Here is a 14,272-nt window from a genome sequence, read left to right on the forward strand (position 1 = left end):
AAAACCCAGCCAGATGGGCGTGGTATAAATGATAAAATTATTATTATTACTAATACTAAGGCTTAGAAGCCATTCCAAACAGTGTGTACATCAATGTAAGTGGGGAGCCCCTGTTCACAAAAGGGACATAACACCGGGTTTTCTTGGGGCATAGAAGACCTTGTCTATTATAAACCCCACCCACCGCAGGCAGAAAGAGGGAGAGGAAGTAAAATGTCCATCCTTATATTTTAATGGCAAAACCCAACAAAACATTTAAACTGTCAGAGAAAAGCCAACGGAAGCACACGCTTCCAATACAGTTACAAAAATAATAATAATACAGTCCATCAAAAGTGTCCTAATAGTCTGAATCTAGGAGACAGGAAGTAGGTATTGCACAGGGGAGGAAAAAAAGAAGATCCACCCTCAAACACATTCCTCCCCCTTGGAAGTAAAACAAGCCAAGATTTGAATTGCACAGCAACTCGGCTTAGGACACGCACGCGTGCACAAACACACATACAGAGGAAACGGGGGGAACAGTGTGCTTTGGAACTACCTGTACAAAGTTTAAGAATACATATAAAAGGAGAGAAGGAAAGACGGCAGGCTTGTGGGATATGAATGCTTCCAGGGGGCTCTCCTGTACATCCAGCTATAGAAGACCACTTTTCACAATTTAAGACGACCAAAGCATGAGCCCTGACGTAGCTCGGAAGGGGGAGGGCCCTGTGTGACTTTCTGCGGTGTCAGAAACTTCTCTTCCACCTCACCTGCAAGATCCATTACTGGCTCGGCCAAAAGACATGGCTGATCCAGGCAGGAAGCTTGGCTGCGCCCTGGCACTAATTGCCAGAAGAGCCTTAGGTGTTTTGCCATAGCTCTAGAGAGGAAGGCAGGGAAATATAGTGTGTGCCACAGATATAAGAGTATCTGAATGGATGTCTGGTTTAGGCCAAGTCCACGGTTCACCTGGGAACTGGGCCCAGAGTGCTGTGTTGGGGGGGGATACATCTGGATGGGAAGAAGAACACCGCTAGGTGGGAATGTGGATTCAAACAAACACATGGGCATGTTCTAAGTCTCAGGGGCTGTTGAGGATTGTCAATGCTTCTAATCATAGATAGGAGCATTAGGTACAGAAAGGAAAGTCAGTCTTGGAGGAGGATAGGTTTCCAGGCAGATGCAAGTTATTTCCTAACAGAGGATAGCTGGAGAGACATAGCAAGCTCCTAATCTTCCCGATTCTTCCGAAACGTAACAGGCCTTTGCAGTTCTTTTCCCCAAATTCAAACCCCTTGCATCTATAGTAAACAAAGATTACGTTTGTGTGCAGACTTCCTTTACCCACCAGCTTGTCCATGACTCCTATGCCGTCTAAGATGCACCAATGCAAAAAAGAGAAGGGGGGGAACACTGAGCAAATGCTTCTTTTGCAAACCCCTATTGCTCAGTGCTCTTCTGCTTTCCAATCTTGTCATTATCCCATAGAAAACCATCAGAACACAGAACACAGCTTGCAGCCTCACTGAGGCTAAGAAGAAGAAGAAGAAGAGTTTGGATTTGATATCCCGCCTTTCACTCCCTTTAAGGAGTCTCAAAGCGGCTAACATTCTCCTTTCCCTTCCTCCCCCACAACAAACACTCTGTGAGGTGAGTGGGGCTGAGAGACTTCACAGAAGTGTGACTGGCCCAAGGTCACCCAGCAGCTGCATGTGGAGGAGCAGAGACGCGAACCCGGTTCCCCAGGATTACGAGACTACCGCTCTTAACCACTACACCACACTGGCTAAGTGTTCTTGCTGCAAACTAGAGATTTAAACTTACATAAAACAAATTTCATCCACTGCCAGCCTGCTTTTCCTTAGACTAAGCAGAGCTCTCAGCTCCCTAAACTTCTGACAGGACTGCCTGTTTATAGGATTGCAAACTGCCCTACTAAACATCAACTGGGCGTCTCTGTTGTTTTTGCTCCCGCTCTTGGCTACCTGCTCAATATATTTCAAGGATGACAAATTAGCTTTATTGCAGCTAGAGACATGCAACTGGTTAAATGCAAGTGATCTAGAAGACTCTGGAGAAACCACAGGGCTGAAAGCAAGACTCCCAGTATCCATTGCCAGAGCATGTTGAGGAATGAGTCCCTTCAACATTAGGTGACTGCCTTTTGTGCATACAGATAGATATGCTGGAGAGACCTGGATAAATAAATTTCTTGGCATAAAAAACCCCAGATCAGCTTGCAATAGTGCTGAAGATTCCTGAATATCATAAAGGGTATGGATACCAAATTACAATAATTCAGGGCAAGTCTTGGCAGTGGGACTGCAGGGGAAGTTGAAGGTGTGCATGTGTATGCCTAGGCTGGATCAAGGAATAAATTGTGATGACTATTCTTGTTCAGAAAAGGAACTGGGGAGGTGGACAGTTCCATCCCTTACCACTAGCGACTGGCCCCTCGACAAATGGATAGTGCGCTATTACCACTGGCTGATGCACTTGCTTCTCTATCCTGCAATGTATGATACAGTTACGGCTATCACCCTATACTGAAAAGGGAACCCTATAGCAAAAGCCCTTAGTTCCTACTGGTGATAAGAGCTGATGGCCTATTCAGGGTGGGCTTTGAGCGCCCCTCTCAGCAAACCTTAACACGCTTCGCACACATTCACAACAATTTGCTGTCTCCTCCATCACGGAGTGTGAGAGGAAGAGAGAAAGCAGCATGTAAGAATGGAGGCAAAAAAATCCCCCCAACCAAACAAAAAAGTAAGAAAGATTGGAAGGAGGCACTTTCTTTTTCTTTTTCTTCAAAATTTCTAGTGCAGCAGACTCAAAAGTCAGCTTGGAGCAGCTTGCTCTTACTTGCAGAGAGGGATGAATGCATGTGGTGTGGTCCTCCCTGGACATACCAGGCACTTTCATCCTGTTACATAGGCACCCCTTACAGGTGGGACATACAGTACGGGGCCAAAGGGCAAGGGGGATGGGGAAAGGGCAGATTGGGAGGATATGTTGTGCTGAGGCTGCAAGACCGGCCCATGACTATTTTTGTGAGTAGTCTGGCTGCTTGCCACTGTGGCTGCCACCCAAGGTTCACACCAGCAACGGAACCCAGTGATGTGTGGATGGCAGAGGCAGGGGTGCAATACACCGCCAGCATTTCCATCCCTACGTTCTGCCTTGTCTCAAGAACTGTGGCAGCAACTTTCCAGTAACAGGATATTATCACCAGGGCAATGGGCACAGCTCTTGGTCACACTACTGAGAAAGGCAGGACCCGTTGTTGGAGAAAGTGTGGGGACTCTAAAACAGCAGGGACTCTGCCCCTTGGAGACCTCGCATGCCAGGTGGCAGGGACCCCCAAGAGGGCCTCCGACAGTGGTTGGAAGACACCAAGGTCTTCCTTCCCAGTTCTTCGAGGGAGCAGCAGGGCCCTCTGTAGGAGCTGGAGGCAGACAGGAAGGGAGCATTAGGCAGCAGAGCCCATCCATGGAATGTGGTGGTGGGGAACGTGGAGTCAGCGCTGCTCAACACCCACTACACAAATAACAGTGCCATGGCCAAGCCCAAACAAAGCCCCCAATCCTCTCCATGCTGGATATTCAAGGAAAGGCTGGCCAGGCTCCTGTGCCACTCTACTCCTGTTCCCCAGGGCAGGGATAAGGCATGCTCTGAGCACTACACGGCTGTCTCCTGGTCCTCCCGCTGGATCATCTGGTAGTGCTGACGGTTTTCGAGGTAGGCAGCCAGGTCAGGATCATTTGCCTTCTCAGCTCTGTGCTTGGGTGTGTCTCCCTGCAAGAGGGAAAACAAAAGGCAACAGCAAGTTATTTATTTTAATTTACTTATCTACTGCATTTGTGCCCTGCCTTTCCTCCAAGGGGCTCAAGTTGGCATCCTCTCTGCACCCCACCCCCACCCGATTCTATCCTCACAACTGCCCTGGGAAGGAGAAGCAGTGATTGGTCCAGGGACCTCCAGTGAGCTTCACGATGGGATGGAGTGGGGACCTGAAGTCTGACAACCCAAAATCCTAGTGGAACAATACACCACATGACCAGTGGGCCTTCATCTCCTCTTCAGAGTAACCTGTGCGGCAGCAAATCTGCTGTGAGCCATTAAACTGAGTATTACCCAATCGCAAGATTTAGAGGCAAGCTTGAATTCCCGCCATTGTTTATATAGGTGTTTAGGAATTTGTTTATTTACCCCATGTGAGCAACTTGCACCATCAATGAAATATTAAACACTAAGATCAACCACAGAATTGCAGATTCAAACAAAAGAAAAATATTTAAGAGCTCTTACTTAAAAGTAAGGTATTTGCCAGGGGCCAAAATGGCCTCAAAGTGGGTACCAGGCAAGCTTTCCTAGGGTGAGCATCTCTCAGCCAGGGCATCACCACCAAAAGGGTCCTCTCCTTAGTAACCACCCACAAACATTGCATTTGGGGAGACCCTGCTTTTACTTTTAGGCTTCGTATCATCCCCATAGGCACACATCTGGCTTTTGGGGGGTATTGCATGTGTGGGTCTTCATTCAGTCCCCCTCCCCTGCCATGAACACACTAGGAAAGACTAAGAGAAGTATCCAAGGACAGTGGAATGTGATATTCTGGGGTGGGAGAGAGAGAGAGAAGTAATCTCATCCTTTCTCCCCTTTGAAGCTCCTTTTTACAATTTCTGCTGTCCTCAGAACAACACGGAAGGCAATCTTACTCGGCTACAAGTGATCGCCAAAGAAGAAAACTGCCAAAGACTGCTTTAAAATATACATAGCTAATGATAAAGCTCAGAAAAGTTATATTCTACTGAGCTTTAAAACTACCCAAAGACGCCACACCAGATAGCCAAATTCTACTATAAACAACACAATCACGGCTGAGCAGCATTTGGCGACTGCTTAAAGCCCTGGCGACATTATGTGTAATTTTCTGCACATGGGGTGGGGTAGGGAAGAGTCTGTGGGAAGGGACTTCCCACGAGTTAAGAGAAGAAAGCGAGGGTGTATGGTATGGGCCTCTGGAGGGACATACGGCTTAGCCTGGAATATCTATGTGCAAATGCAAGCATGAGCAGAAAAAGACTCCGAGCCCTTAGAAAAACGTTTGTGGCTGAGATCTATTAAGTCGAATGTTGCCTCAAGGAGGAGCAGGAGGAGGAGGGGCGAGACTGGAAACCAAAGGAGCATGTTGGGAAGGAATGCTTAGGGATCTCTGGGAGATTAACAGCTGACAGCTAGATAAGTCCTCAAGGACCTGTTTGCATGCTCCTGCCACCCCCCTTCCCCCAAACACAGTTGCTGGGAAAATAAAATAAAGGCCTGCGTTTGAATATCCTCACTACCAATTGCACTGACTGGAAAAACGGTGATTGCCTTGCACAGTTGTACAATGAAACCTTGCCATAGGCAGCTTATTTTCCTGGCCTGCAGAAGCCAGGATAATCCAAGCAAAAAGAGTGGGGGTGGGCTGGGGTGAGGTGTGTGTCTGGGGAGTGCCCTGAAATACCATCTCCTCCACCTCCCACCCCCACCAGCAGCCTTACTAGAGCTCCTGGTCCCTGTGGAGGCTCACATTTCACGAACTTATTGCAGCCATCTGGACTGCGTCCACTAATGAACTCCTACACTCCATAAAAAGCAAATCTGTTAACAGCTTTCAGCCATGTCTCCCCCTCCTTCCCCCCCTCTCCCATTCCACAAGCCTCTGCCCCCCTTCCCCTCATTAACTACCCCCACCCTCCACCAGCGCGGAGCAAACTCTGCTGCTGAGAAAGGCCAAGGAAACCTGGCTCTCTGCCGTCTCCATTGAAAGTGGGAGAGGACAGGCCTTCTACGCTGGGCCCTCACATCCCAGTGGGGAGAAGGCAGCAAGGAAGGCAGGGACCCAGAGACAGTCGCCGGCCATATTTCACAGGGGTGCACAATGGTTTAGATACAGAGGTTCTCTCTCTCTCTCTCTCTCTCTCTCTCTCTCTCTCTCACACACACACACACACACACACACACGTTTTTCTCTTGCAACAAGGAAAACAAGCAGAGAGCTTCTCTACTTGACCATGCAGCATTTAAGCTTGGAATCAGAACTTCAAAGACGCCTCCCCTCCACTGCCCCTGCAGCCGCGTAATTCTATGATGGGGGGCAACGTGGACCAAGTCTCTGCTCAAGACATGCTAGTACTATTGGTAAAGAATGAAGGCTCATAAATTCACACAATGCAGTTTCCTCTATCTGCTTGAGAAGCAGCATGGGCTCCCAGCATATGCCATATGAAAGTAGGTAGGCATGTTGAAACTTATGGCACGATGGTAGCCAGCCTGCGTTGTACCCGTAGCAAATGCAGGAAGCCATATTAAGAGAGGGTCACCAACCCAGACGTGTGTTCTGTCTCAGAAATGCAAACCCTGCTGGCTGGAGGGCCAGAACCCATTTCTATGAGCAGGGGAAAAGGGGCATTCTTACTTCACACAGTGAAAAAGCCCTACAAGCTTCAGTATGCTGGCCAGTCTCAAAATTTCATCTTCCTCTCTCACCTTGGTCCTCTTTTTCCCATTTCCATGGCTGCTCAAGTTCTGCTTCCAGCTAAAGTCACTTTTGCTTGGGTTGCATCCTGATTCCTGAGCCATTGGCGAAAGGTTAGGGGAGCAAGCGAGTTGCCAAGAATTGGCTATAAAACAACTTCACGCAGTTGGCAAAGGGTTTTTATTGCTTGTCTGAAACGCTCCAATGCTTTTATAGCTCCATTAGCATCGACTTCGGTCAGGTGAACTCACAAGCCCCAGGAGCTTTTGGCTTCATGGCATGAAGCATCCCCACTGGCTGGGCTTATTGTTCAGCTTTGGGTCACAATAACCGGCTGGCAGAAAGGCATCTCAACTGGCCAGAGAATACATGTTTGCTTCTAGTCTGCCGCTGGCCAGCCCCTGGGAGCACTGGGACCAAGGGACAGTCTCAATTCCTTCTCCATCAAGAAGGAATTCTGGCACAGAGACGAAAGTGCATCTTGTGCATTGTACTCTAAGGTGCCCAGACTCTCTGACATCAAGCGATACTCCACTCGCGTATGGGGGGGCAGAAGTTTACCCTACTGCTGTGGAGCTGCTCATTTGTATGCCTTTCCTGCTATGGTATCCCTCCCATGCAGGAGCCTTAATAGTCTACAGCTGGGAGAGAGGGAGAAGTCTACAGTGAGACTGTCCTTGCAGTGACCTCAGGGAGTAGAAAGAGGGGAAATGAGACATTCTGGCCCCTCATTTCGAGATAGAAAAAACAACACTGGCAGCAGAAGAGATAAATTTAACTCTTTACAAAGCTGTTGAGTTAAATGCTCCAGCCCAAGCCCAGATCTACCTTCCGATTCAAATGCACATTATGTCTTTTCTTCCTTGGCTCAAAAGGTAAGCATCCAAGCTTTGTATTCTCCATTCTCTTCTCAGCCAGAAAAATCTCAGGGTCAGTTTACATGTTTTGCAGAATCTATCAGTGAAGGTCCCTCCACCCCACTGCTCTGCCCCAAAGTAAATCTACACTGCAGGACTTCACGTTGCAAATGATAGAAGTACTGTGTGCATTTGCTTATTTACATTTCCCCCTCCAGAAAAGAATATCTCCCTATACATAGAAAACTAGCAAATCAGGGAGTCAACTAACCTCTGCTATTTTCCTTGGGACGCTATTGCTCTATGTCTAAGAAGTGTTTGCTTTGTTGTTGCTGCTGTTGCATATAATGGCCTGAAGCAATACATATCCATGGGAGACTTCACCTGCCAAGCACAGAGGCTGCTCCCTAAGGTTTTGCTCTAGCGATTCCCAGCAAGCTCCTAGCTCAAGCTCTTACCTGCAGATCAGTTTTCATCAGTGAAGCTCCAGCCTCCACAATGTAATGGCAGATGGTACGCTGGCGGAGGGCTGCAGCCTGGTGCAAAACAGTCTCACCGCTGGAAGGAGAAGAGAATACAATGGGGGATCAGCATCAACAACAACCACTCTTAACCTACCTGCTCCAAAGAGCCAAGGGCTCCAGAAGAGGGCCTGGATGGAGCCAGTTCATTGCATTAATCGCTGCCTGGGCTTAGTGAGACCAAGAGGTGGGCAGAGTGCCATGCAAGGAGGTGGGGATGTTGGCTTCACCAGGCCCAGCCATTTTCTCTCAGAGGGCTGGGGTGTCAGGGAGAGACATCCTGGCCACCCCTCAGCCCTTCTCCCATCTTGATGTGAGCAATCATTCAGCCCGGACACTGAGGTCTATCTCTGAGGGCCTTCCCTGAGAGAAGTGAGGTTACAGGGAACCAGGTAGAGGGCCTTCTCGGTAGTGGCGCCCGCCTTGTGGAACGCCCTCCCACCAGATGTCAAGGAAATAAACAACTGTCTGACTTTTAGAAGACATTTGAAGGCAGCCTTGTTTAGGGAAGCTTTTAATGTTTGATATTTTATTGCTATGATGATGATGGGAGCTGCCCAGAGTGGCTGGGGAAACCCAGCCAGATGGGTGGGGTATGTAAAAACAGCCAGCCTTCTGCCTCCTTCAGCAGCAGGCACTTATTGCTAGTAACAGAACACTAAAAACCAAAAGAGAGCTTACTTTTCTTCTTCTGCAACATCCAGGATCTCTACAGGAGCTGGGGAGGAAGAGACAAAAGCAAAGCAATGAAGCCAGCCTGCCTGACATGAGCCACGCCACTCCTTATTCATTCCGCTGCAGATGGGAGAGCAGAGCCGACTCTCCCACTACGGCCTGGCAGAGCCTCTATGTAGGAGTTGGGGCTGCACATTTTTTTCATGGACATCAAAAGCCTTTGTGAAAATCAACCCCACAGCTGTTTTCCTATGTGAACAAACATTTTAATCTCCTTCAGCCATAAATTATATAGCACTCCGAATGAGCAGTGTTTACAGAACTTTTTTGCATTCACTCCACCGCAGCCCTTAAAAGATGCCATTATTTGCAGTCTAAATGCGAGAGAGGGCTTTTAAATCTTGATTTTGGAAGATTTGGGGGTAGAGGGAGAGGGAAGCCAGCAAGGTGACCTGGGGTAGGATCCCAGGCTACCTATGGCATATGAGAGGGACTGCTGGTGGTGGTGGTGATTACAGCTAGAGTGAAAACCAGGCAGGTAAGCAGGCCAGATGTGAATCAGAGACATGCGTGTGTGTTGGTGTGTATGCAGATGCAGTATTTTTCATCCCAGTGGAAGGATTCCTTCCTTTCTAATGAATGGCTACTGAGGTTCTTCTAAGTGCAAACCCATTTTGGAAGAAAATACCTCCCTATTTTCAAAACCTCCCCCCCGTTTTTGCACACAGCCACTCTCAATTCCTTGGTGGGGTCAAAACTGTAGTACAACATTCTTGGTGCAACCCAGTGTACCTCTTACTATAGTGACAATTAAGGAAAGCATCGTTGATCCTATTTTACAGATGGAAAGCTGAGGCTGAAGTAATAGTGACTTTGCACAAGGTCATACAGTGCACTCAGAGTTAAAGATGAGAACCTATGTGAAAATTCACAACCTTTAATTCCTGGACTGCACCGATATTTGATTCTAACACTCACAGCCATCCTATGAAACTAACACAACAAAACAACCCAGTGCCTTTTCTGGTCTGGCTTACCATTTTCAATTATGTATTTGACAATCTCCTTGCTCCCTGATTTGACGGCATGATGTAGAACAGTTTGGCCTGTCTGATCGCGCATCATCAAATCCCTGCCAGCCTTGTGCAGTTCTTTGAACTGCGGGAAGAAAGAACAACTTGAGATGAGCTAGACTCTTGTCAGGCAGGTTTTAAATCGAGGTGACTTTCACAAAAGGTTAAAAACAACCCAGCAAAGATCAAGAGCAATTCATTATTTTTTTTAAAAAAAGTTAACAGCTGAAGACCACTCAGAAAGGCTGTTGTGTCAGGCAGAAGCATTAAAAAAAGGCTTTTCCAAACAGGTATATGTTAATCCTCCTTTTAAAAGGTAGTAGTAAGTAGTGAGCATAACCAGTGCTACGATGGCCTACCCTTGCCATCAATATAAAACTCTTCTCATACTATGGGCATATGGAGAAAGCTGGGATAGCTCAGTTGGTAGAACATGAGACTCTTAATCTCAGGGTCGAGGGTTTGAGCCCCACATTGGGTTACAGATTCCTGGCCTGAATTGCAGGGCGTCGGAGTTTGGTCCCTTCCAACTCTACAATTCTGTGATTCTATTAAAAGGATCTCTTTGTAAAACAAGGTAAACACAGACTCACATAGGTGCATAATTATGCACAGTAGTAAGTTTAGAAGGAAGAGAAAAATGTAATTTTTATTTTTAAAAAACCAGCACATGGTGAGAAATCACTCACTCTTCTTTGGTTACTTGCTCCTATAAAATGTACCTTATGGGGTTAAAACAGACACATCACCATTGAAAAGTCACTAATAAAGGAATCCAATGGTTGACTCTGTCTATTGCCAGAGTCACTTTCAAGGCCATTGAATTAAAAAAAAAAAATACTTCCAAACTCTGAATCTGACGTGAATGAAACATAACATAGCAAGAGCCCTACTGGATGAAACCAAAAAGACTGTCTAGCCTAGCATCCCATTCCCATTGGCCAACCTGAAGCTTACATGCAGGACAGAAGTGCAATTGCCTTCTCCTGCTGTTATTCCTCAGCAACCAGCACACTGCATCTGATTCTGGAGATAGTATGCAGCAGTCATGCCTAGTAGACACTGATAGCTTTATTCCCCATTAATTTGTCTAATTCACTTTCAGCCATCCATGTTGGTGGTCATCACCACATCTTGTGATAGTGAGAAGCACTGCAGAGCATCACACTTCAGGGTGAAATTTCTCTCTATGCAAAACATTGTCCTGGTTTGCACATAATGCTAAACGGTGGTTTATTAGACCATGGCTTATCATTACATGTGAACCCATCCCACTAACTGTGGTTTGTTTGTTATGGTTAAAGGTCGCTCATTAACCATGGTTTGTAGTTGGTTTAGAAATCTTTGTTAACATTTCTGATAATAAATGTTGGAAATGTAAAGAAAATGAGGGAACATTCTTTCACCTCTGGTGGACTTGCCCTAGGGTGAAGGCCTTCTGGGAAATGATATATAATGAGCTGAAAAAGGTATTTAAGTATACCTTCACCAAGAAACCAGAGGCCTTCCTTCTGGGCATTGTCGGCCAGAAGGTGTTAAAGAAGGACCGAACATTTTTCATGTATGCAACAACGGCAGCAAGGATACTCATCCCTAAAAATTGGAAGACTCAAGAACTACCCACACTGGAAGAGTGGCAGATGCAACTGATGGACTATATGGAACTAGCCGAGATGACTGGCAGAATCCGAGACCTGGGAGAGGAGAGAGTCGAAGAAGACTGGAAGAAATTCAAGATTTACTTAAAAAAATACTGTAATTTGGTTGAATGCTAAGAAAGGATGCTAGATCATAAATAATTGTGCACCACTAAATTAGTGAGAATTAAGATGATAAGTAAATTTGAGGAAAAATTATAAACCTTTTGGAGAATTTATAGATTATATTTAAATGAATTTGACATAAGAGTGTAAACAAGATGATAAATTGCTGGCAAGAATTGGCAATGATGCAAATGGGAGCGGGAGGCGCGAGGAAGTCCAAAGATGTTATGAAAAGATGTTATGATATATGTTATACTGTTTTTTATTTTTGCATTTAAGTTTGAAAAATCCAAATAAAATATTATTAAAAAAAAGAAATCTTTGTTAACATTAACTATAGCTTCATATTATTATGAACCTGGACCTCCCACTTCACTATAGTTGAGGAGCCATCACTGCGGCAAAGTTAGAGCCATGAGTGAAGAGCGGCAAAGTATTCAAGCAGCTCTCAAGGCTCCACTTCTCTTACTGCTGCTGTTAACTATTCTTTGATGAAATAAACCAAGCTTCAAGTGATAAGTCTGCCAGAAACCCCAGCTGTAAGTATGGCTTCTTATTTATTAGATTTATTGCCCACTCCTCAACACGACGTCTCATAAAAAATTACACAAATACAAAATACAAATTGAAAACAGATTAAAAAAAAAAGCAAACCATGGTTTAGTGTTATGTGCAAACCAGGCAAGGTGTTAAATAATCCAGAATTCTATCAGAATAGGTACCAGGAGTACAATCTGATATATGTTTCCTAGCGGGGGTCACTATGGGTATGTGTCTACGTTGTGAGACTGCCAACGTAGTTCAAAAGGAGGAGCAAGTTGTCTCTACGCAGAAGTAACCCCAAGCCAATCTCACTCCTGACTGTAGTAGGGATGGGTGTGGGATGCAGTGAGGATCCTATAAGGAACATTCAAAATGGTACTGATCTTCATGCGCACACCATCTAAGCAGTCTGATCAGATAACTAAGCACCAGTGTTTTTAAGATACCAAGGTGTGCTTTTGGTATCCTGACAGGCATAGAAGGTTCCCTCAGTAGGATGTTCACTGGGCACAGGAAAATAATCCTTAAAAGCAAGCCTTCATTGCCGGAAGTTATCCACTGGTGATGGCTAACAAGCAGGTCGTTATCAAAAAGCTAGATGGCGCTACCAGGCGGTTGCAGTAATAGCATCATCATTGTATCTGACCTTAGTCAGAGATAGGGAGACAATGCCATGGCAAAGGTTACCAGAACCTCCCTAGCTCTGAAGCTTAGTTTTTAGCACATGGTAGCTGTTACCTTGTGGAAATCGTTATTCTTGGCAGCATCTATCAAAGCATCATCTGCAAGAAGGAGACACAGGTTCAGGGTTACAAAACCAAGCAGGAGGGCAGGGAGAAGGTAGAGTGAGGGTCAGAGTGGGCAGACTGGCCAAAGAGTCAGCAACTGGAAGCACTCCCACCATATGAGCTGGGGGCTAATGAAGAAAAGGTCATGCTCATTACCCAGGGACCTCAAGGGAGATTGCCTGTGACTTTTATCTGCCCGCTAAGATGTCTGGACAGTAAAAGGCAGTGGTGTACCGCTGCCAAACATCCTCTACACCTCTAGACTTTTCTGACCTCCAGTTGGGGCTGTCTGGAGTCTGGGAGAAGGAAGGACAAGAGTGGACAGAGAGACCACAACCCAGAGTGGTGATACTTAGCATAAACTCAAAACGATTTATGTTAATTCAGCATTTGTTGAGTATGCATTATCTCATTTTACTGTTTGGCTTTCCCCCTATTGCTGCTCTCCTCTTAGTTACAAAAAGCGTTTGTGCTTGTGAATGCGTGTGCACAAACACATGACAGTGTATTTGCATGTGAGAGGGAGAGGTGACATGTGCATGTCTTGTGGACCATCACTGAATTTGATCTGCCACAGAGTGCCATGAAGGTACTGAGCAACTGAGAGAATGAGAGGGATCTCTGGAGTTTGGAAGACACCAAAAGTTGCCGGGAGGGCCCAGGCATGCATCAAGGAGGACTCACAGCTCCATAAAACCCACTGATGAATAGAAGGAACAAATAATGAAGGGAAATCAGAGGGGTATTGGTGTGGGGTGGGGAGTGGGAGAGGCAAGACAACGCAGTGATGTATGGAAGGAAAGAAACATTCCAGCAGAGGGGAGGACAATTTGTCAAAGATAACTTGAAACCCGCAGGCCAATGAACAGCGAGCACGAAGAGGTGAAGGAGAAAGGGTGAGTGGAGGAGGGGGAAAGCAGGTGTCCCCGAGGGGAAGGCGTTTGGGGATGCCTCTCCATCAGTGACTCACTCACACTTCTAGGAATTAAGCTCTATTCAAGCTCCAGGAAAACATTTTCCATTTGCTCAACCGAGAGAGGCCCCTGAACTTTGCTCGCACATCCTGGAACCCTCACTGGTGCCTGGCAGAGACTAACCCTGCTCCCCAGCCATGAATCCCAAATCTCTACAGGTGGGAGATTAACTCTGCACCACGATGTTATTTCCTGACAGATTTTACAAATGAGGTGAAGAAGAAAGGTGGCTTGTTAAGTCAACGGGTGTCAGGTCTCGCCCAGCTAGTCATTCCTGCAGCTGCTCCCCGGAAGGAATTCCCTGGTCGGAGCCTCTCTGCAGCACTCAATCCATACTGCAGCAGGGATGAAGGTACTAAGGAACCAATCACCCTGCACGCCAATGCACACGGAAGCTCTCGGCCAAACCCGTCCCAAGCTGTACTGAAAAAAATCTTTCATTCCATCCTAACCTTTTGTGGCCTCACCTTTCTGTGCAAGCACAATTGCGACACACACACACACACCCTCCATCAATATGCGTATTTAGATATGCACATTGAACTGATGCTTCCCAGGATTAGGTCATCA

General features: G+C 46.4%; 1 protein-coding gene across 8 annotated transcripts in view; it reads right to left on the reverse strand.

The window, feature by feature from the left end:
• Positions 1-209: 209 nt before the first annotated feature.
• DGKZ (diacylglycerol kinase zeta) overlaps positions 210-14,272 on the reverse strand; it is a 139,113-nt gene continuing 125,050 nt past the window's right edge. For all 8 annotated transcript variants that reach the window (XM_081834062.1, XM_081834063.1, XM_081834061.1 and 5 more), the window contains 6 exons: positions 12,679-12,722; positions 9,599-9,719; positions 8,568-8,604; positions 7,824-7,923; positions 1,769-3,780; positions 210-1,506 (listed from right to left, as the gene is read on the reverse strand). In XM_081834062.1, coding sequence (XP_081690188.1) covers positions 3,664-3,780; positions 7,824-7,923; positions 8,568-8,604; positions 9,599-9,719; positions 12,679-12,722 — 419 coding nt within the window. In that variant the 3' untranslated portion in view covers positions 210-1,506; positions 1,769-3,663. The remainder of the gene's footprint in view (positions 1,507-1,768; positions 3,781-7,823; positions 7,924-8,567; positions 8,605-9,598; positions 9,720-12,678; positions 12,723-14,272) is intronic.

The sequence above is a fragment of the Podarcis erhardii genome (genome assembly GCF_964252035.2).
Source record: "Podarcis erhardii genome assembly, chromosome: 1".
NCBI classification, from domain to species: Eukaryota; Metazoa; Chordata; class Lepidosauria; order Squamata; family Lacertidae; genus Podarcis; species Podarcis erhardii.